Source organism: Phytophthora infestans, genomic scaffold, assembly GCF_000142945.1.
Source record: "Phytophthora infestans T30-4 supercont1.44 genomic scaffold, whole genome shotgun sequence".
Taxonomy (NCBI): domain Eukaryota; phylum Oomycota; class Peronosporomycetes; order Peronosporales; family Peronosporaceae; genus Phytophthora; species Phytophthora infestans.
This window is the reverse complement of record NW_003303715.1, coordinates 820,897-844,939: the sequence shown is the minus strand read 5'-3', so window position 1 is coordinate 844,939 and position 24,043 is coordinate 820,897. Positions and strand designations below refer to the sequence as shown.

The following is a 24,043-nucleotide window of genomic DNA, read 5'->3' as shown; positions in this document are numbered from 1 at the left end:
GCAATACTTTAATTCTTAACTTTTTCATCGATGAGCTCCAGCGATTTGTGAAGGAAACTTCAAAGGACGAGACCGAACCACAGAGGTCGGAGCTATACCTCGACGAGCGGCCCACTGAAGTCATTGTACTCCTTAAGAACGCATTAGAATCAGGACATGAGTGGTCGCCACCGACTCAGCCGAGCAGTAGCCCACGCATAATCCAGTCCTATTTGTCAATTGATGAAGTGTCGCGAGCATTCACACTCAACCAGCGGCAGCACGCGGCATTTGCGCTCATCACGACCGCGTTACTCCGGTGCTTTCTGAGGCAAGAGATCAACGGTCTACAAACCCAAGACAATAGCGACTATTGTTCCAGTAACTTCGAAGACCGCTTTCACGACGACCAGCTGTTAATGTTCCTCGGCGGCGCCGATGGCACCGGCAAAAGCCGCGTGATAGACGCAGTTGATGGGTTCTGCGCGAGCTGGCACCGCAGTGACACCGTCGTCAAAGCGGCTCTAACGGGCAAAGCGGCAACATTGATCGGTGGACGCACGCTCGCGAGCTTTATGATGCGCTTGAAGCACGCCATCCGCGATAAGCACTTCGGGCCGCCCGACCTGCTCGTTGTCGACGAGAGTTCAATGATGAGCAAAACCGAGTGGCTTCGGCTGGATAAATTGCTGCGCTGCTACAACGGATGCCCGACGTGCCGTTTGGTGGTGTACACATAGTGCTAGCTGGTGATTTCATGCAGATGCCGCCCGTGAAGGCGGACCCTATCTACCTTGACCATGCTGTAAAACGAAAGCCAACAACTGCCGACGTCGAAGGATTCGACCTGTGGCGAAACTTCACCACCGTCGTAGTGCTTGAAGAATCGGTGCGCTTCCGGAGCGACCCCGAGTGGGGCGACGGCTGCCTCCTCGCACGGCTTGGTAATTGGACGCCAACATTCGTCAAGCTCATCAATAGTCGAGTAGTCGCACGGCCTAACGAGCACCACGCTGCTGCAGCTGCACCAGCGGCGGTAGCAAGGAACGACGATGTAGGCGCCCATGCTGTATTCGTGACACCAGAAAATGCCACAGGACTAGCTGTAAACAACGCGTTCATTGCGCAAACAGCGACCATGTTGCCGAACGATTCTTTCCCTGTGTGCGTTTTCGCTAACCTCAAGGGCGCGCTCAACGGACTCAGCAACAGCGACTTCAAGTACGTCTTCAGCCTCCCCGACAACCGCTTCGGGTTCATGGCGCCCTACTTAGACCTTATCCTTGGCATGCCCGTGCAACTTACTCAGAACGTCGCCACGGCCAAACGCGTCGCAAACGGCACGTTGGGCACCCACGAGTCCGTGCACTTTCCACCGGATACGTCGTTTCTACTTGTGCGCGACGGCGGCACAAACACCATTGTACAGCTGCCGAACCGATCACCAGACTACGCGGTACTTCGCTTGCCACAGCGACCGCACGCCGTGGCGATCCGGCCGGGTCTCGACCCTGATCTCTTCCCAGTATTCTTCGCCACCGAAGCGTATCAGAAAGTTATAATCACGCTGCCAAAAGCGCCAGACGGCTGCCCGCGTGCAATCACGGCCAAACCACAACAACTGCCGTTTGTCTGTGCAGTGGGGTCTACCGTGTACAAAGTGCAGGGAGAGACGCTGCAGTCAATGGTCGTCATAGACTGGCGATCCAAGCAGCGGATCGTCAATAAACCGCAGCAAATCTATCTGCTAGTGTCTCAAGTGACGTCGAGAAACGCACTCGTTGCATTAACACCATTCACCGACGAGCTTGCAGCCTGGTCAAAGCCACCTGCAGCTGCAATCAATGAAGAAGTACGGCTCAACCACCTCCGTGAAGCGACCTTAGCAATATTTCAGTCGTCAAAACAGTCACTACAACTGAAGTCACTTCGAGCTGTTCATGAGAAGTGCAGCATCAGTAAATATAAATGCGTGTACTCCATAAATGTATCATGTGTCCTTGCCTACCTTTTGTTAAGGCCACCCGACCCTCTGACACCGATGTGAGCACCCGTTCCTCTGACGCCGCTATGAAGCCATCAATCGCTCGCCTTTTGCTGCTCCCCAGTATCCTCTCAGCCGAATAACACTTCTCGAACTGCACGACGTGCACTCGAACGTCAATGCCCCTCGTGTGGCCCACCGTGAAGGTCACTCGAACGTCGTTCCTGGATGTATGTCGTTGCTTGCGTGTTGAACGATGACACACTAGCCACATCCTCTCAGTTGCATATATGTTGCTGTTGGTTGCGCTACGGTTGCTGTTAGTTGCAGCAAGTTGCTGTAGCGATGTTGTACAAAATGTTGTTCCATCACGCAACCGCTGCGGGAAACCCCGCTAACGACAGTTCTCACTACGTTCGAACTGCGGACACTATTTGGTGTCTAGCTTATCGCTACTTTGCTGGAATAACAGCACCGATACTGAAGAGGCCTTTTGACAAGAAGCCTGTGTACCCATCTTGCGATCAGAACAAACTTTTATATTTAATGATCCTAGCATAATCGGGATAACGAGCTCTTTCGTGATACACTTATCAAAAGTATACCATACATAAAATACAATTAATTCCCTAGGGTGGCCTATGCGCCTTTAATCGAAATCACTGTACTTGTTTGGTACCATCTCTTGATACAAATCATTGGAGATGCATAGATGATACACTATGATAGAGGAATACATCTTAATTAAAGTATGCCGAATGGTTACGAATCGCACACTTTGTCGTATGGCTTTTTAGACGGAGCACAATCCGTTGAGATTTTGCAAAAGGGCGCCAGCCGCCCTTTGATGACCTGCTCTTTGACGACCTGGTCCGGTCCTTTCTTTTGAAAAAGACTTTAAGGGTGCACCAAGCGCCATTATGCCACAAAAGGGCTACATATGAAAGTTTGTATTGATTAATGTTAGGTAAGAAAGATCGTCCTCGATGCTGTCGACCACTGGTAATGGTAATATTTTTTTCCGTCAGTACACTGTTAAAAAAATTATGGGTGAACGCTCGAGTTTGGCATCCTATAGCTGGTTCTTCATTTGCCCAGGACATTCTTAAAGGGCCAGCTCTACAGATTTTCAATTTAGATTGCCATGTAGCAGACGAATCTAAGACGATCACTAATAAAATTGCGTTCTGCTCTACAAGTTCTCAAAATTCCAGCGTTCTGTCAGTCTTTTAGACGTAACCGTAATGAGTCCGCTTTAAACCAGGCTGAAGAAGCTGCGGCTAACGGAAAGGTCCCACCGCTCAAACTTGGCAAGAAGCAAAAAAAAGAAAACGGAGGCAGACGAGATACCAAAGCGAATCGAGTGATCCATCAAAACGTGTGAGTCGCCTAATTTAGAAACGGTCACGAAGGCGTTCAACAAAACGCTTCTTATAAAACTCTATGAAGTTCAGCTTCCTCTTTATTTTACTAACGACTGTTTTGTAAAATCAGTCTTATCCGCATATCTTTGCGGATTTATTTTCAAATCATGAGTAGTTATCGTTCACCAAACGTAGCAGTTAGATTCTGTTCTGTCCATCGATGTATTAGCTAACATTCCATATACCAAAATGTAGTTTTAAAAATTCGAATTCCTGAGACAGACAGAATTCTGCAAAAGATGCAATTCACCATATAATTGAAGTACCACAACACCACTAACTGGCCCAATTCTAGTTTTGCAATGTCCCATATAACGTTTAACAGGTATTTGTAAGGGCGTCGCCAACGAACGTTGGCGTTTGGTGAGGGTATGTGACGAGAAAAAGCTCTATTGTTCAACACCAAGTCCAGTGGTGTTGGGGTTTGCAGCCGAATATGTATCTCGGTAAAAGCAAATGTCGGTAAAAGCGGCATAGAAAGTGAATCGTTTCAATCGATGGGAAACCGACTAGCTACCTTCCAGTTCACCTAGAAAGTCCATCAAGCAAATTACCATCACCGGCCAATTCCACGGCGTCATCCCTTGCACCTACATCGACAACCTTACCTCCGCCGCTGTCACCAATGGTCTGTATTTGCTTCTTTTCTGGCCGAGACGCAGGCGGCCCCTCGAGCGACTTGTACCCTACAGCATCAGAGATGAAATCGTGTTCCCTTTTTTCAACTCCAAGTGCTATAAACGAGGACGGGTGTCTATGCCGTCACGTCCAAAGTTGCACATGTATTTGCTGCAGCACAATACATTGCGTTACATCGTCTTTCAGGTCGCTACTCGCGTATCACTTGTTACCGTTGGAACATCCCGGGCAGCAATGATCAGCGAATTCCGTGGCTTCATCTTGAACAGGCACATATCTTGCAGGAGCAATGGCGGCTCTTCACCTATAGCTCGTCGTGACCCACATTTTATTTTTACGAGTCTATATTCGGCTCACGTGACCTTTTCACGCAAATTATACTTATGGGTCCATTTGACCAAAATCTTTCTTAACCGTTCTCCCACGACATTACGGATAATCCGGAATCTATTTTATAGAGGTGAAACTGTTCCGAGATGTCCACAACAACATTCGAGGGAAGACAATTCAGCATATTGAATTTTGTATGCGATAAATTTAAACAGGTTAAGTGTAAGCTGCACACCACATGCGACACGGGATTGTCAGGAAGCGGTTAGATTTACAGATATACGGAGTCAAGAGGCTCTCCCAGCCCTCCATTTGGAAATCAGCGCCGGAGAAGAGTCTATCACTCCTGAAGATGTTCACCTTCGAGAAATCGCTCAACCAGATATGGCACGAATTGAAGAAGAAAAGCTGGCTGTATCGAAAATCATCTGGCCTCAGCATCCCCCCCCCCGGTGGCAACCCCCCCGGGATCGGAAGGCGTGCACTACTTTGAAGGTAAGATCACCGATGCGAATGTGCTGTGACGGCAACTAACCGTGTACGCCTGTCAGGCGAGATGAGTCGCCTTCGCTACTGCCGCCGAAAAGGATGGCCTGCCTTCGAGCCAGCCCCACCAGCTTCGACGCCGACTATCGCTGAGCCTGAGCAACCCGAAAATGCTTCTGGTCCGTCCGACACAACGTCAGCACTGTCTGAAGCAGATTCCGAAGCGGTGCCTGCGCCATCCGAGCCTGGATTTGCTACACCTGTTGCCGCACCGAAGGTAGCTGCTGCGCAGAACACTACGATTGCTTGGCCGAGGGCTGCTGCCAAAGCCACTGCTCTAGCGAGAGTGTCGACTGTCTCAAGCGTACCACCTGCACCTGGCAAGGCCAGAGCTTCTAGCAGACCACGACCCGCAAGCAAGGCAACCAGTGCGGCACACGACATTGAAACGGATCCGCAACCTCGACCGAAAGGAAAACGCAATGCATCGAGTACAAAACCGTCTACAAAACGGCCCCGTACTGGTACGTTTGCGTTTGTGATGCTGACAGTTGCGAAATGTATTATAAATTTCTTGTTACGGATTGTGCAGTTCCTGGTGTTCAGGAAACGACTTCACGTACCACGGATAATACCCCGCAACCGGTTCTGGATACCCCTATCGAGGTTGGGGAAACTCCGGAATCGTCTATTACGGCGGAACCCGCTCCGGCAGCAGCCCCTAGCGCGGAGGACGCTGGCAGTTCTCTGGATGACTTCGATTCGGATAACTTCTTGGATGCACTGCGACGGAACCGGCTGTTTGGACCAGCTAATGCTGATGATATAAACATTGGATGTGGTGACTGGTTGCCCCCTCTAACTTCCGAAGTGGAAGGTGATGAAGAGTCCATTCTGGCGGACGAAAACGATGAAGTGAACGAGGCAGTTGTTGTTGCTGTTGATGGCAAAGTTGATGACGACGTGGCAAATGAGCGTGACGAAGTGCCAGGGGAGTTTGGCGTGACTGGTCCAGAGCTTGACAGACTTCAAGCAGAGGGGTGGGAGGTGTTCGATGAACACCACGCGAGCCGAGTGCGACACGATGCATTACCCTCTACGACGGCCCATCTGGTCCAACCCGAGCGGCGCTGGCATACACGGAGAATCCTATCGCAATATTTTACTTTTTTCCTACCGAAGGAGCTGTGGCGAAATATTGAAGCCGAGACGAACAAGTACCGTACGGAGAGCATCGACAGTATTGCGCAGCAAATGCGTGCACGGGCACGTCAGCGGCGCGAACGCGTTCCCATAACAATAGTGCTGATCATTGATGAGTACAAGGCAAAACTAGCCCGCGAGCCATCCATCCGGCCCCACGAAATCATTTGGCTCATCGGCTAACCTATCGCACGAGCACTAGCGCCACGCCAAGAGTGTCTAAGTCGGCACTGGGTCACGAAGGTCGATGGTGCACTCGCGCGCGGCACGTTTGGCCAGTTCCTGAGTCGGGATCGGCTCTAAGTCATTGCGCGGTATCTCCACTTCAACGACAACGAGCGACAGTCCGACAGTGGGGATCGGGCCTTCAAACTCGGCCCGTGGTTTAAGCGTTGATGAAGACGTTCTTCAGAGGATGCCGAATGGGTGCACGGATTTCGTTCGACGAAAGGATGGTCCCGATGCGTCATCGCCGCAGCCCAATGCGCCAGTACATGCCGGCAAAGTCAAACAAGTGGAGCACCAAATGCTACCTGACGTGTTGTGCAGACACCGCCTACTGCGCCAGGTACGAAGTACGATTGTTACGGATGTCCGTCTTGTAAGACGGATATCCGTAGCAATTATAATCTGTCTGGTCCGTAATGTAGTCTGTTAGAGCCGTACTATCTCGCTAACCGAACTGTGTTGTACTGTGTAGATTGGATATCTATTGCGGTAAGGCAAATCAAGACGAAGAGACCGTCGCGCAGCAATCTGTGGTCAAGAATATTACCAAAGTCCTTCGTAGGCAGCCTTCACAACGCCTCATTTGTACTGACAACTTCTACACGTCAATCCCGCTATCGGACAAACTGCTGAGCATGGGCCATCGCCACGTGGGAACTATCTGGAAAATTCGCAAGGGCTGGTGTGCGGCCATCGAGTTCAAGCTAAAGCGACGACCGAAGCGTATGCCGCGCGGAACGTGCAGGATTGCTGTGTCGAAGAGGCGCCGTGACTTCGTTGCGCTTACGGAAATGGTTTTTAAGCATGTTAGATGTCTGGCGACGGGGTGCCCAACACACACCACTCAAGTCTCCCGTAGAGAGCGAGATGGCTCTATTTCTGCCGTGCCATGTCCCCAGCTTGTGCGCGACTACCACAAGGCGATGGGGGGGGGGGGGGGTAGACGTTCACGACCAGCTACGCCTGCAGCAATACTCCATACAACGCTTGATTCGCATGCAGAAGTCCTACAAGACAATATTTCTCGGTCTCGTTTATACTGCAATGGTGATCGCGTTCATCATCCACAAGATTGCGATGCGCAGCCGCGGGAAATCGGTGCCGACGCATGCGGCATTCATGCGGCTACTGCATACCGATCTGGTGAATCAATCAAGTGAGCATTTTGCTGCTGGTGACGACTTAGCAGATCTAGTTACAGAGCCTCTCCCATGTCAATCCTACACACTCGAGAAGGCCGAGGAAATGAACGGCGTGAAGCGTCGTCAGTGGTTGTACAAGGTGTGCTCAGCGTACGCTGGGCCCGGCTTACGGAGCTACGAGACCAGCTACTTCTGTCCTTTGTGCTCAACGGTCAAGAAGGGGAGAGTCACCTTGTGTAACAAGGCGCGTAGATTGGAGCACGGCAGCGCTCTAACGTGCAATGAGGTGTGGCACCAGAGCGGAAAGAACGGCATGGCCATCCCTCCAGAGATGCAGCACAAGATCAGGTTTGTTAGGAAGCGTAGGCCCGGAGTAAAGATCGATTATCGACGAGGCGTAAGTGAATGAGCAGTTGTGTGAGTGCTGGCCTTCTAGTGTTGTCCCGTTGCTGCTGTACGGTGTAACGGTTTTGCAGGGAGATTGCTGCTGAAACATTTTTGGACAGGTTCTGTTCTGCACATCATTCACCATTAACCCAATCACATGCCATAATCTGGACACGTGGCACGCGAATCGGCTCACAACAGGGTAAATCGTACTGATTTCCCGGCATACGTTAGCTCATATATTAGGAATTACGGATACTTCGGAATAATCGTCGGATTAGGGGGGTTAACCTCCGCTACCACTTCACCCTAAAGATTCTTTAAAAGCCCTCTTATTATATCGGTCAGACCGGATAAAGGCTCTGCAGAGGTCTACGTTCTGGGATGATGGGCCAACATCCGGTTATTGCCTACCGTTTGTTTATATTGGGGTCTCCACGGTTGTCTATTTCCGTTTGCTCGCTTTTCTTGATCTTCAATCCACGTCAAACATTCTCGGAAGCACTTTTCAGGACAGAATGCACTGGCGCTCTTGCGCTTCAGCTCTCGGTGATATACGGAGATCATGTCGTGACCTAGGATGCTTCTGACGCTGTGGACGCCTGCACTTTCCGCGCTAGTTTTGTCGCCATGTATCACCATGCTAATGCGCCGGCTGATATCAACAGGTTAAGGAATATTCAGTTCAAAATTAAAATCTGAAATTTGTGAAGGTCGCCTGCTTCGCTTCGCTTCGGGGGGGGGGGCTTGTGTACTTGCTTTTTAAATAGATTTCCCTTCTACGCTACAATAATATAGCAAGTCACAAGCGCGAAAGGACGAACGGCAGTGCCCCCACGAATCGATTCACCGGTGCAGAAACGCACGTAGCGGACAGTGCAGCTCAGATACGTACAATGCGTGGCCTTTTTGAAGTGAGAGGAGACTTATGTGGGTGGTTGTTGCTCTATTTATTTTGGGTTATATTTTAGCAGTTTATTGGTCTGCATGCGTTTTGGGCATTCATTGGCTGTAAGTCAATATCTTAAACCAATTAGACTAGTAGGATTCTGTCAGCCATTCGCTCAAAAATACATGTCATTTAGAATAATAGATTAGGAGTAAAACCCAAACAAAAACAAATAAACAGTTAGAACACTTCTATATCTTACAGAAAATAGACATTGCTTTCGTATTTAAGTAAATCTATACTTTCGGACGAAAGTATACTTAATCTAAGTAAAACGCATCTTACGCTTCCTCTTACACGTGCGCTAACGTGTAAGCCGAAGTACTAGGCACAGTGAAGGCCCATTACAGAGAGGCCGACGATGCGACCGACAGAAGCAGTGACAAAGCTGAAGACGTCAGCACGGCTGCGGCGCTCGTGGTGTGATAGTCATGATGACTGCTTAATGTCTAATTGGTGTTTGTGGTGGCACTCACATGGCCTTTCTTCGAGGTGTCTTACCACCGGAACTGTGAGCAGTGTCCTTGAAAATGAAATATCCTTGCGACTCTAGTATGGATCATAAACGAACGTGCCTGTAACTAACATCTGCCGTCTGTTTCCACAGCCACATCCGGCATCTCGCTATCGTACCGCATTTCTATTTCTTCCGAGGGCGCGGCTATCTTTCGTGCCCTTGACAGACGTATTCTTTTAAGGGTGCGTATGAATTAGCCACGCCGAATCTACTCCGCATACTTGTGCGTTCCCTCCTCGGAAGTACTACTTTGGACCACGATTGCGCGGGTTGGCATCATATATATTTACACGCTTCAGAAAGAACTTTCCAGCGCTATTTGAACCGACTCGATCTTCACGAATGGTGTCGGAGGTTTAAAGTGCGTGGGCGTACATTAGAAGCATTGCAACACACGTTTGACACAAATTATAAACAGAGGCGTTTGCCGTCGTCGGCTTTGGTAAGATATATAATTATGCGTGCAAGAATGCGGTTTTAGACGCGCGGCGATGTCCACCGAGGCGATAACCTGGGTCATGATTATCGTCATTAGCCACTATGACTCGTCCTCCGTGACGGGCGTGAGAGTAGGTTGGATTCCTTAAGGTCCAACTGTTGGTCATCATTGTGTCAAAACGGCTTGCAAATTCTAAGTGCGGACTTCAGACCTTTAATTGCCAGTCAGCTGCAAAAAATGCTGGATTTAGTGATAACCCGATCGTTAAAATACAAGAGATAACAGGATGCGGGGAAGCGTCGACGAAGTCTTGCGGGACTCCGATAAATCGCAAAATATTCTTGTTTTGTGGAAGTACTTCGAGAAATGTTGAGTGCTGACAGGGCGCTTGTAAGACAACCAAATCCAGTGGCCTTGGGAGCTGCAGGAAGGGTGCTATTTGGCGAGAGATCCGACACATTCACCCCAGTCACCCAAGTTGTGACCTCCATCGTTGCCAAAGCGCGTCGAAAGTACAGGATTGAGAGTCTAGAGCTAAAAACAAGTAATGAGTGCCTCGTACCACAGGCGATGTGTTTATACAGTCGGGAGCTGCGAGTGCTGGGTATACTAAAGTAATGCTTGAGGAACCTTACCTGTATGCCGTACTATTTCAGCGTGAACACGACGGTATGTCGACATGGACAAAAATACTAATCCCCTTTCCCTGTCAGACATGGGGTCTTGTTCATCAGAAGAGATTGATAAGTGGTATAGGCCGCCACAAGCTGGTATGTCTGGAGCTGGAGATGCTTGTGTCATGTTTCAGCAGAATCTTCTATTTTTAAGTGATAGCTTCTGACTCACCATCTGCTACGCGTTCATTGTTACTGCTGTTGTCCTTATCGCCAGGATGCTGCTATCCAGAGGCTGCCGCAGCGTATGTGCTGACGTCTGACGTGTTACCTCGGTTTTACTTAAAATAGCACTCCAAATTTTGACGAGGCCTTTTGGTACTCCATATCGGCGGCGCGGACAAGAAGCGACGACACCACACTACTCGTCACCGAACACTTCGTCTGTGCGCCACCTCACTCATCTCCGGCCTTCGTTAGGTCAACCGTCACTATCACGCGGATCGCCACTGACAAGGCGTGCTCTTCAGGTGCCCAAGAGCACCTATGTTCACCGTTGCACGCTCCTATTTGAAGTGTCCCGCCACCGTGCAGTGCCGAGCCCTGAGCTAGAGCTCTGACCAGGTTTGCTTATCGCACACCCAGTCGCCTTTGTCAAAACGTCGGTGGGCGGAATTGACGAGTGGTCGAATGGTGTCGTATCCGAGTACACATCGTATACGACCGTCCCAACGTTATATTTCTTGTACTGACACGGCCCTGTCCATGTTCGATTTTGCTCAGTGTCACAGTTGATCAAGTGCTCAGCTACGCCATTCAAACCAGGTTGCGTGCTAACCCTGCAGAGCTCAGCCCAACGGAACTGTGAGTAAAACATCATGCTGTGACCTTGTCACGAGTCACCCTCTCAAACTTCTCCCTTCGCCTCCTCACCTGCTCGTTCTGAAACCAAAGTCGCCCCGCCTTGCGACCATACTCCTCGCTCTTTCTCCTCTGTTTTCGCTCTCCTCGCGATCTTCCAGCACGCCAGCGATTCTTCCAGCTTCAACGTGCATTATACCCCTCAGGTGGACGCAGCGCCAAGCAGCAGATATAGGCAGTAGTATAGGCGGCGGGGACATATGTAGATGGGCAATGGGTGAGCGCGGTCTGGCACACCCACCTCTCCGTTGCCATTTGGACGGGAAATTGCAGATTAGGCAGCTAAATAAAACTACGCGTAAGGTGCTACAGCGAGGGCCGGCCTTACCCAACCACATACGAGGTTTCCGAGCGCTCTTGCGTAGAGCGTTAGTGAGGTTCGCCAGCGTCGAGAAGCCAGCGGAGAGCGTGTACGGCTTATTGAAGGTAGTGGATTAGCGGTTAAGCGAGGCGAGGCATGATGAGTTAGCGAGGCATAGGGTGCCAGGAAACATGGATAGCGACCACGTGATCTGAGGGGACGGTTCATTGACCTCTTGGCCGTTTTTTACAAGACCTGGAACAGCTGCGAGATTGACCTCCGCGCAGGAAGGGTCCGAGCTCACTTGTATCTTACATGTTCGGGCTTAGTGAGGCACGAGGACGGGCTCAAAATCTGAGCTACGTAACAATGTCCTCTGGCTAAGCCGGTCCCTGTTGTGGTTCACCTCGGTGGGCTACCCCAGTGATTCGTCAGTGGCGACCTGTTAGCTCTAGCTCTTGCTTTTGGACGGTCCCTTCCCCTCCAAGCTGGATTTGCCAGCGTAGTGGTAGCGATGCCGCCACTACTGTCGAGCGAGGAGCCGACTCTCCACCGATTTTAAGGCAGCGACCCTGTCCTAAAGATCGACAAGTACTGGAAGGCCGTGAGCAAGGCCGGATGGGCGAGATCGCCTGTAGCCGGAACGAGCACCATTGTAGATACTAGAGGTAGCCCTTCTCGCTGCGAAGGCAAACGGGATTGTTTTGTACGACACTTAAGACTAGTTAATATAGGAATGATACCGTAACCCCTGTTCTATGACCGGTTTGGCCGCCGCACACATAGCATTTGCAGTCGCGGATGGCTGGTAAGATGCGAGGTAGGAAAGCGTAAATGCAATGGTCGCTTCTACTTCTACACAGTAAACATCTACATCTAATAGGTTATAAGCTCAACGGAGCGTACAGGCGCCGCGGGTGACGTCCGCGTGAGGCCGGAGCCAGCAAATGGTCGCGAAAGGACTAAACATGGCTCTGAAGAAGTCAAGAGGAATGAAGAGTCGAAGAGCACGCAGGAGAAGCTGTTGGACCTACGCACAGGCCTCACAGAGCGCATAGAGTGTCTAGAGGCGTCGCCAGAACGGCAGGAAGTGAAGGAGCGGCTCAAGGGTCGCGAGGCCAGCGTATTCAGATCATCTCTCCTGCGTGGCGGTCCGATGGCCCGTCTTGCACTTAGCGAGACTTCGCCGAAAAGAAGGTCACCACACATGTCACCGGCCACGTACTTCGATATGAGGCATCGCGAGTACGCGGACGTGGCCGCGAATGTGGAGATGGCGCAGGCACCACGGCCGGCGCTTCCACAGCACTACGTGCCAACATGTGCGTACCAGCCGCCGGCTCCACCGGTTCAACCACCACCCGTGGCAAACGTTACACGAGTACCGAACACGCGGCTACTTAAGCGTGGGATCCGCCCGTTCGATGGCAAGGAGCTATACCATGAAGTGGGTAGCGGTTCCTGGCTTTGGGGAAGCGTTTCGTGCGCCAGATTCAATTCGCGGAGCGGGTGGGCGGTCTCCCGTGGACAGAGGATGTCAAGGTTGGCGTCTTGGGCCAAAGGCATGGCCGAACGCTACTACAACCAGCAGGTAGAGGGGTGGTGGGGAGGGGCAGCCGACGCCGGAGCATGCGATGCGGTGTCTGCTCTACACGTTCGCCACAAAGATTACGCCAGCGCAGAGCATAAAAATGTTCACGGCACCCAATAGCACAAAACGTAGCTGGTTGGAGCACTACATGTATCTGGTTGCGGTCAGCGAGTCGTGCGGAGGCGCGGACAACTTAGTCCTGGACAACATGGATCACTACGCAGATCCGGCTAAGTGAGTGTCGATGCTCTCGCACCTAAACTTAGCGCGCAAGGACAACCTACGGTAGGCTGAAGAGTTGACACATTTTACGCAGTCAACCGAGATTGAAATGCGAGGTAAGCCGTTAGGGCGAGGGGTGGTGAACGACGTCCACGAACGCCGCCAGGACAATCGCAAGTGTTTATATTGCGGAGAGACTGAGCACTTGAAGGTTGTGTGTCTCGACAGGGAAAGGAGCAGTGAAAAGTGCGATACCGCTTTTGTGTTTTAATGCTAAAGGACGCGGTCATTTCGAAAACAGACTGCATTCTCGATAGCGGTTCCAGTCGCCACTTGGTCAACGACCCAAGTCTGCTGAGTGAGCCGGAGGACTTCAAGAGTGAGTGTATCGCCGTGGATGGAGGCGCGCTCTATGTGACAAAGAGAGGGGGTGTGCGGCAAACGACAAGGCTGTGAAGGTGCTGCTTACGGACGCGCAATACGCGAAAACCCTGCAGCGGAACATTATTTCTTTCGGCCAAAAGCAAAAAAATTCGGACTCACGTACCGAGGGCAACGCCGTGGCGTCGCCGGGATCAATGGTGGACCCGTCGAACAGAGGCGCAACAACTTTTTGATGGTGCGAATGCAAGAACCCAATAGGTCGAATAGTGCGTACAATGTGCTGATGTCGGCGCGTGTCGATTGCGAAGCTGCGGTAGGAGAGGACGTACAGTCTAGCTTTCTTATGCATTTCCACCGGAGGCTCGACCATCTTTATTATGACGCGATTGTCCGGTTGGCGTAGGACCCGGCTTCGGGGATTGCACTCACGGACATGGTGCGGGCCAACTGCTTGACTTGTGCCCAATGCGAACAGGCGAAGAGCAAGCAACCGCGAGGGACAGTGAAATCAACTCGCCCATTGACGTTATTCGAGGCGTCATCTACTCACCTGATGGAAACGCTAAAGATCGTCTAGGAAACTGCTATTTGGTTAGCTTCATCGATCATCGGACGAACTACTGCATGGTGTTATTTGCGAAGACCAAGCATGTCGCTGCGCAGAAGCTCAAGCATTTCATGGCTTTCTTCGAACGACAGTTTAATTGCTGCATTCATGTGCTGAGAACGGATGGTGGTGGTGAGTACTAGACGCTGGACCTATTCTGCAAGGACATGGGATTGCTCGGCAGACTATTGTACTCCGCATATTTCGTAATACCAAACTTTAGAGCACAATAGAAGGGTCTCATTCTATGAAACCCAATATCGATAGTTAGAAATATAGTGTTTACCGCCTTCTGAGCCTGAAAATGAGGTAGGATTTAGCTAATTCGCAGTAGGTTTAGCGCTATGGGCTCTCAAAGAAAGAATATCGGAAGTTCTAAATTGCTCGTATGCTAATCTGGTCTCGTTATCTATAATCTAAGAGTTATCATTGGTTGATAATGAGATTCGTATGGTTTTCATGAGAAAGACGCAGTTTGACTCCACTGGAGTCGTCAATCGTTTTGTCGCATCGTGATGTGCAAATTAACGGCAAGAAGAGATCGCGAATGAAAAGTATATATTTATAAAGGTGCATATTTCGCAGTTAAAGCTATCAGGATTGATGTAGGCATCCTCATTTTTCTGGACGTGGTGGTAGACCTTCCGCCACTCGTCATCGCACTCCTTCAGGGTGGCTCTTACCCACTGCCACGCGTGCCATACCATGACACTAGAAATTGAGCCATGACACGGCGTGGTTACGAATAGAACTGCGCTGCCATTGTGCCATCATTTAAAATTGTTTTAAAGCATACATTATTAAAGATAAAATAGGATGGCACATGCCAATTGCCCTTTGCCATGGCACTTGCAAATGCCATCCGTGGCACTTCCTGCCATTTTATTTACTTTAAACACTAGCCCTAGCAAGCGCTTATCTCATTGGATCACAGCATTTCGTGCCATGGCATGGCATGGCGTGGTTAAGAGCGACCCTTAGACCATGAACTACCTTCTTGACAACATCAGCACCGCGTTTTAAAGGCGTCCTTGCGAGGCGCACCTTGACAAACCCCCATATAGGCTCGGTTGGTTGAAGTGTCGGATGGTAAGTTGGAGTAAAGAAGACGAGATGATCGTATTTGGTGGCAATTTTGAGTGACTTGGTATCGTTTTGGTGGTTTATAAAGTTCGGCCAGTTCAATGAGAGTATGTATGGTCGCTTTAGGCCCAAACCTCATACCAGCTATACAAAAATAAGTTTAAGAATTAATAGAAGCGAAAAAAACCGTTTTTTTTCACAGTCATTCCTATAAGTCGGCTTTAAGCCACCCTGCCTTTTGTGGGCTTGGGTTAATCTGACGCTTGTGGTACGAGGCCCCATCTAAATAGATGTTGCAGCGACAGTGTTTTTGCAGATTCTTGCATAAATCATCAAACCAGCGCACAAATTGGACGGCAGTGGAATTGCCATGGTATTCGTCGTTATCTTGCTTTCTCTTTAAGATGGATTGCCAAACCTTGATGATATTTTCGACACACACCCCACTTAGTACTGCTCCTATGCGTTTAATATTTCTGCAGCAATAATACACGCACTAACAAAAAAAACATAAACAGCTATTAATAGGATTGATTTTGCTCAAAAGAAAGTTTACTTACCGAGCTCATCGTCCAGTCTTACCGTAGTGAATCTTATCTGCAATCAACCATGTGTTGCCTGTGACGTGGTTGACGTTGCAATAAGATTCGTCTAGGTAAACTCCTGCTCTGTCGACTCCGAGGCAGGCGCTTCGCATAGTTCCTCGCATTGGATAACGCACAGCAACTCGATTTGCTACCATATTTTTTAAGTAGGTACGTCGAAACGCAACATTATCGGGCGTTTTGGCATTAATGTGCCGTTTTTTTACCTTTTAAATGACTAAAGCCCTGTTCACGAAGGACCCAAGTCATTGTGTTCACCTTCAGCTGAGCGCCACACACATCAGCAACTTCATTACATAGATGTTGAGCAGTGATATGCTGGCCTACCATATTTTGCTTTACAACGAAGTCGCGAATCTCTGGAGCAATTGTATTAAGGTCAAACATGCTGGGCCTTCCCCTGCTATTCGAAACAGGTTTTAGGAATACCGCACCAAAATATTAGATGCTAAAGTAATTGATATGTAGCTGTTAAATATCAAATGCATAAAGTTCTACCGCAACGTCGGTCCTCTGAATCGCGTTGTACACTGCAATTACGCGTGCTAAAGTGACCGTTAAACAGCCAAGGCACCCAGCAACAAGTTCTCTCGTGCATTTTCCGCTAAATAGTCCTTATTTTTCTGTAGGGCGAAAAAGGTGTAACTCCTCACCATAAATTTCTTCTCAGCACTAGTGTACCCATGTCGCTCAACTTACATTTTTGCAAAATGAACGCAAGCTAAGGACAAACGAGAGGTTGTACTCGATCTAAAAGACTCCGGGCCATCCATTGCTGGACTAATTTTGTATACCATTAGTATTCGCTGCATAATAACATTAATCTGACCGGTTATGATAACCGGTATCATGAATTATGCGGAGTACAATAGCGAGCCCCGGAACCAAGCTAGCAACAGCAAGGCCGAGAGGATGCACTGCACCATAAAAAATATGGTGCGGAGCATGGCGTTCGCTTGTAGATTCCTACTAACTTTCTGGGGCGATGCTGAAGATTACGCAGCGTACACACTTAACAGGAGCCCAAGCAAGGCAAACCCAGGCAAAGCCCCCGCTACCGAGTGCTGACACAACGAACGGCCGATCTGAGCGACATCGTGGTGTTGGGAACGCCTTGCAATGTGGATGTGGGACTCCAAGACCAAACCGCTGGGGGAGAAGAGGCCACCCTGGGTTGAAAATTGGCAAGCGTGACGAGACCGAGTGTATATCCCACGAGACATGGTAGTGGCGGTGACACAGCACGTCAGTAGCGTAGGGACCCTCTCCGATGCGCAGAACAAGCAACTTAAGCGCGTACACCACGGTGACTCGGATTCGGAGGAGACGTCCGAGAAGAAGGAGGGTTCAAAGAAGCAGCTCGCGGGAAAGGACGCGCCTGAAAATTTGAAGCCTGGAAAGAAGAAATTTCACTGGATGAGGGACCGGCACCAAACACATTCGAGGGCGCGAGCGTCAGTGGCAGTTTCAGCACAGCAAAGCGCAGACGTTGGCTAAGGAGGACAGGAGACGTCGTGAATAGTGTGCGAGAGGCTGGCCCACGCAACTACAGCCAGGCCATGAAGAGCAAGCTGAAGTAGAAGTGGCAGGTAGCTATGAAAGAGGAACTCAGGGCGCTCGTAGAAAACGGCGTGTGGACGGTGGTGGTGCCTCCGACTGAGAGCCTCGTCCTGTACACCAAGAGGGTTTTTAAAACAAAGACGGATGCAGATGGAGCTATCAAACGTTTCAAGGCTCGCCTTGTGGCTTGCTGAAATGAGCCGTTGTTTGGTATTGACTATGGGCTAACTTTCGCTGCGGTTATGGAGTTAAGTGCGATGAAGATTAATGTTAGGGTTTGCTCGGCGCTGGTGTGTGCCGGGCTTGGACGGTGATTTTTCCTAAGGCGTACGTAAAGACCGAGAAAGAGTAGCACCTGGAGATCTATTTGCAGATCCCACGAGGCATGAATGTGGGGGGGGGGGGCGTGCTGCGCAGGCTGGGAGTAGATACTAAGGACGAACTAGTGCTGCGGATTGTAAAGTCACTGTACGGTCTAAAACAGGCAGGAAGCCTTTGAAGTAAATTACGACACGCAAGGTTAGAGGAGGCCGGGTTTACGCGCTGCGTGATGGACATGTGGCCTTACTACAAGGAGCAGGGCAATGATATGACGCTGGTCAGTGTGTACGTGGTTGACCTCTTGATGGCAGCGTCAAAGGCCGAGCTGGTGGAAGAGTTTTTCTGTGCGATAAACGTTTTGACCATCAAGGACTTAGTAGGGGTGCAAAAGCTTCTGGGTATGCGAGTGGAGCTCGGCCCAGATGGGTACAAGCTGGACCAGCAGGCAACGATTGAGGATACTCGAGCAGCAGACGCAAAGTAAGTACGCGCACCCATTGGAGGAGAGAAGAACGAGGCGGAGGCAAAGGAGCCAGTGCTGCTGAAGACGGACGGGACTGGAGGAGATCCAACTGTGCGAACGTTTCAGTCGCTCGTGGGCAGCCTTTTGTGGATTGCACGCTGCACTAGGCTCGATATCAGCTTCAGAGTGCACAAGGTCACGCGACGAACGCACCAGCCGACCATGAGGGACTGGAAATCGGCTAAGAGGGTGGCGAGGTACCTGAAGAGCACGAAACACCTGAAGTTCGGCATGCAGGTCGCGACGGACAAGGGCCGCGAAGCTGCGATCAACGGCTATAGCGACGCGGACTTCGCCGCCTCCAAGGGAGACAGGAAGTCTGTCAACGGTGGCGTTGTCACCATGGACGGCGCCGTTGTGATGTGGGTCTGTAAGAGACAGACGGGAGCTGCATTGCCCACCATGGAGGCCGAGTTTACGTCGGCCTCACCTCGGAAGAGGGCTAATGGGGCTGAGGGAGTTGATTTCGGAGCTCCGTTTCAAGGTGGCGCTGCCGATGCTGATGGATAACCACGCCGTTATCCAAGCAGGTGGCGTCCGAGGACGGCATGGCCAGCGCGGAGCATGTAGATATTCGCATTTTGTGACTACGCCAGGAAGGACATCGTGAAGCCCGAGTACGTGGAGTCATGAATGATGAAGGCCAATTTGCTGACAAAGGCGCTTTCGGCGCCGAGGATGGCAGAATTGCGAGATATTTTTAACTTTTAAAGAAACGTGAAGAGCTGAGATCGCGACGACCGATGAGGAGTGTAGGAATGGGACCGTAACACCGGTTCCATGACCGGTTCGGCCGCCGCACTCATAGGATTTGCAGTCGCTGATGGCTGGTAAGAAGGGAGGTAGGAAAGCCTAATGGCAATGGTCACTTCTACTTCTACACCGTAAACATCTATATCTAATAGCTAATAATTTTTGTGTTCTAAACGTGACATAGCGTTGACCTGGAATTAAATTATTACGTATGTGTTGAAATTGAACGGCCAAAACTACTACTAAGTTAATTTAAAATCTGAACTTAAATTAAAAAAAATTGGTGAACAAATTGAACTAGGATTTTGTCATTTTAAAAGTCACAGGCTCGTACCATTCAAAATGGTACGTGATACTATAGTGCGACAGTGGTTTTTCCATGAGTCAAAGAGGTATGCCCTTGCATTCAGATTTTCACAAATATGCAGACGCAGCGTACCTAAACGTGTGATCGAATAATTTCTTGCTCTCCGTCGACCAGGAGTCTAAAACTATGACGCTCATTTACGCCATTAGAAATGACGATTTTATACCAGCCTTCTGGAATCCACATCGCGATCGAGTCGTGTGCTGGTAGGTACACAGTTCGATCAGACACGTTGGTCAATCGAATGCTCTGAGGTCGTCCACGTCGAAACCTCGTCACTGACGGGATTAGCTTGTTCGTTCGACGAACCCACAGTACGTGTTCTTCCGACTTTATGATCCCAGCCGGGATCCGGTTGGACCTGTTCCACGGCGCGGCGCAATTACCGCACGAAGTCTCAATCCCGCTGATAAAGACCAAGAACATGATCGACAGCGAAGAATACGGCTCCCATGTTAACGCCGGGCCACCCGAGCGGTTGGACATTCAAGCGCACGAGTGGCGAGAATACCGACTAGCGAAGCGTCAAGTCGGGCTGGGTTTCCTTGTTCATCCACAAGGGCAAGTGTGCCTCGTTGAACCGTGAAACTCAGCTCAATATTCTGAGCTGGCTGTAAGCTCAATCGACGGTAGTCGAACAACTGTTGATTCAGAAGTGTGGCAGGTCCCGCAGCGCTCGTGCTTATCGGTTTGAAATAGGCAAACACCACCTCATCACCAGCGACGGAGCCATTATTAGAGAGTACAACCGATATCGTAGCATTCGAATCTTTCGTCACCACTTTTGCAGTGTTTGTTGGATCGCTGGCCACGAGATGGAAAGTTGTATAGCTTAGACCCCATCCAAAGGGAAATACTGGCTGGCCCTTAAAGTACCGATACGAACGACCGGGGATCGCAGTCATGTTCATACTCTTCATGTCCACAGAGTCAACATGAACGATACATCGTCACAGGTAATTTACCATTCGGATTCGCATCGCCAAACAAAACATCGGCCATGGCTTGTGCTCCAAAGAAACCAGGGTAAAAGGCCTCTACCAGTGCATCGGTTTGCAAGATCAAGTCTTCTGCCCCCAGTACGCCACCATTGATAAGTACCACAACTGTGGGCTTGCCTACAGCGCGAACACGCTGAAGAAGCTGCATCTGAATACTTGGCAGTTTGATGTCGTTGCGATCGTTCACCTCCTCCTCAATTGAGGTGTCGATCCCAAGGAAAAGTACAACCGCATCAGCTTCTTGCGTCACCTTTACTTTAGTTTCTTCGAACCCGTCCGTTGAGTTGCCCGATATGTTGCAGCCAAGAGCATACGTTGAAGTAGCAGCACCATTCGTAGTCGAGACAGCTTCCATGGGTGTTTGAATGCACCCCACTTCGCTATACCCACCATGGCACATTTGGCCAAGATAGTTACCCAGCAGGCCCCGTTTAGACTCTGCGTGCGGACCCAAGACTGCAAGTTTTGTGCCCTTACGCAATGGTAGCACTGAGTTGTTATTCTGAAGCAGAACAATCGACTTTGTGGCGAGATTAAGAGCCAGCTGCCGGGATTTGGGTGTGTTCACATCGCTCGGCTTCACGTGCCAATACGGTTGGTCATCGATGGGATCGAAGAGACCGAGCTCGAATCGAAGTTTCAGCGTATGGCGCAGAGCGTCGTCTAGCGCCTTTTCCTCGAGTTGGTTGCTTCGTACCAGCTCTGGCAAGCACTTCATGTACCCGAAGAGCCTGCCGCTATTCACATCCGTGCCGGCAAGGATGGCGATTCGTGCAGCTTCACAACGTGTGGCGACGTAGTGGTGTCGATCGGAGATGGCTTCGATTGCTCCGGAGTCACTAGTAATGTGCCATCAAAGCCTAGCTTGTTTCGTAGTAGATCGTTCTCCAACGCATTGTTCGCGCACGTTGGGACCCCGTTGATGCTGTTGTACGAACACATGACACCCGTCGCGTTGCCATCAACGATCGAGGAGCGGAAAGCGGGGAAGTACGTGTCCGCGAAGTCATACGGTGACACGATAGCATCGAATTCCTTTCGGTTACCACCACCGTAATTCTCGTACGAGTAAGCGATGTAATGTTTGAGTGTGACAACAGCTTGAAGGTATCGCGAATCTTCTCTTTTTCCTTCTTGAAGTCCTTTGGTGTAGGCAACGCCGTACTTAGCGGACCTTCAGACGGTGTCTCGGTATTGCGCCCCCAGCGAGGGTCTCGGTTGATGTTAATGTTGGGTGACCAGCAGTCCAATCCGAGGTGAGGGCCTCCTCCCAGCCAATGACTTGTGCCATCTCACGCACTGCCTCAGGGTCGAAGATTGCACCCATATTGACGGGATTTGGGAATGATGTCGGACAATTGGTACCGCATGTTGATTGGACGCCGTGCACGCAATTAGCACCCCAGTTATACTCTGGGAGACCAATGCTTGTCATGTTTCCGCGCGGACTAGCACGAGCCGTTAGCAGAATGGCCTTCTCGCCCAACGGCAAGCGCGCCAAAAGGTCTTCGACGCGCTCTGTTGTGGAGAGGGAGGTGTTGCAAAAGGGAAGCTTCTGGTTCTCGTCACTCACACAAGCACGCGGTATTTCTACGTCGACGGCTCGTCCAATCATGCTTACAACAAGAAACAGGAGAGGAAGTGTTATTACTGAGGAGTGGTTTGGGTGATACCGGTATGCTCTTCGCCAAAATGGGACTGAGTTGCGCGTTTAGAAGTAAAAGGGAGAATGGTTTGTTGTTCGCCATAGCCCAATCCACGTTGGGTCTATCCCAAGAGCTTCTTTATCCGGACGTATGCTGCGAGATGCTGCGAATGGAAGATGAGACAGGCTCTCAAAGGTATCAACGGTTTCAAGAGCCGCATGTAATCGTGAGTCATAAGGGCAATTAGTTAGTGGCCATCGTTGCGTTGTCAGTGGTAAACAATTGCGTACTAAGGCAGTTTATTCTAAGACAGTTTACTGTACCAGGACCGCAGAATAGTTAGAGATACTGTACGTGGAGGATACCTAGTTTGCATTGTACTTAAGTTTATGGTGAGCCAATCGAGCAACCATGTTAACGGAGCAAAAATACGGTTTTAATACATGTACAGTACTGTGATACACGGTAGCCATTGGCTTTTTTAATAGTTAGCCAATCTTCAAGATTATCGATTACCCTTGCTAGTAAACACGCTTGAGTAAACATTTTTTTCTACTGTACCGCATCTGACAACAACACTTAAAAACAAGGGAGTGAATCGTGCACCCATCTGGAGACATGAATTTTGATTGGCCTTTCTTACCACAAACTTTTTACCTCATCCGTAGCGTAGTATACGTCGTATACCTGTGCCATATACCGTTTGAATCGTACACCCCTCGTTTGAATCGTGTCCCTTTGAATCGAGTACCCCCTTCCCCCTAGCCATTTGAAATTCTGGGCGGGAAAATAACTCAGAAGCGCCGGCAGCATGCTGCTGCGAGCGACGAGAGCGACGACAGTAACGAAGACGACTGGACTGCGCCGTCCGAGGCCTCGCGCTCGGCATCGTCTGGAACCTCCAGCCAAGTGGACACGCTCAGTGACAGCAGCAACCACGTGAATCTCCTGTCTGGTCTATCTGAAGAGCCGCACCCTCTTCAGCGCACGCAGCTTAACTCATGGGAGTCGTTCCATGCCTATTTGAACGAGTACAGCGCGCAAACGTACCATGTACATCAAGTGTGTTGTTTAATAAAAATGGTGAGTATTAACGTTGAGTATGTTAGCGTTTTCGCGTCCGGACGAACAACAAGGTCAAGGAGCGCAACAAGAAGATAAAGAAGGAGAACTCACGAGCGCCTCTGATCCCGCTAGAGTGGGGTATGTATAACAAGACGCTGGTTTGCACGCACGCTGGCACGCTCAAGTCTCGGGACAAGGGCAAATGTGCGCGACAGGAGTCACGCGCAACGAAGTGCGGAGCGCAGGTAAGTGGCTAGATGGGCTCAGATGGGCTCCGATGGCTTTCACTTGGGTGTTGATTGGCACAGATGGGTAACGCATGCTCGAAATCGACCAATGCATCTGTATGTATGCCAGATCAACGCATGCGTCCGTGTGTGTTTAACAACAAGCCCGACGACCTCGAATTTGCCCTGTGCGTGACAGCTGCAAAGCTAGCGCACAACCACAGGCTCGACCAGATGACCATCAGCAGTACGCGTCCGTGCGCACTGCTCTTCCAACTCGTGTAATGAATACGGCTGACATTCTTCGCAAGGCAGGGGCTAAAAAGAAGCGGATCCTTGAGTACATCCTCGAGAATGCGGACAACAGTGTGGAGATTCGTGACGTGCATAATCTCGTCCGCAAGCTGAAAGAGAGAGAAACGGCAGGGACGATGAGCAAGGTGCGGCTGAAGACATGGCTGACAGAGTTCAGAGAGGAGCCCGGTAACAGAGGACGCATCTTCGTGGATAACCGCGGAGATAAGGTATGATGGCGTTCGTTTGTG

General features: G+C 50.3%; 1 protein-coding gene across 1 annotated transcript; it reads right to left on the bottom strand.

Annotated features, from left to right (window-relative positions):
- Positions 1 to 20,426: 20,426 nt before the first annotated feature.
- Positions 20,427 to 22,175, bottom strand: PITG_16507 (glycoside hydrolase, putative; the record flags this gene model as incomplete). Its single annotated transcript, XM_002897489.1, has 4 exons — positions 20,427 to 20,471; positions 20,514 to 21,399; positions 21,453 to 21,702; positions 21,743 to 22,175. The coding sequence occupies 4 exons, from the start codon at positions 22,173 to 22,175 to the stop codon at positions 20,427 to 20,429; spliced, it is 1,614 nt and encodes a 537-aa protein (XP_002897535.1).
- Between the last annotated feature and the right edge of the window lie 1,868 nt (positions 22,176 to 24,043).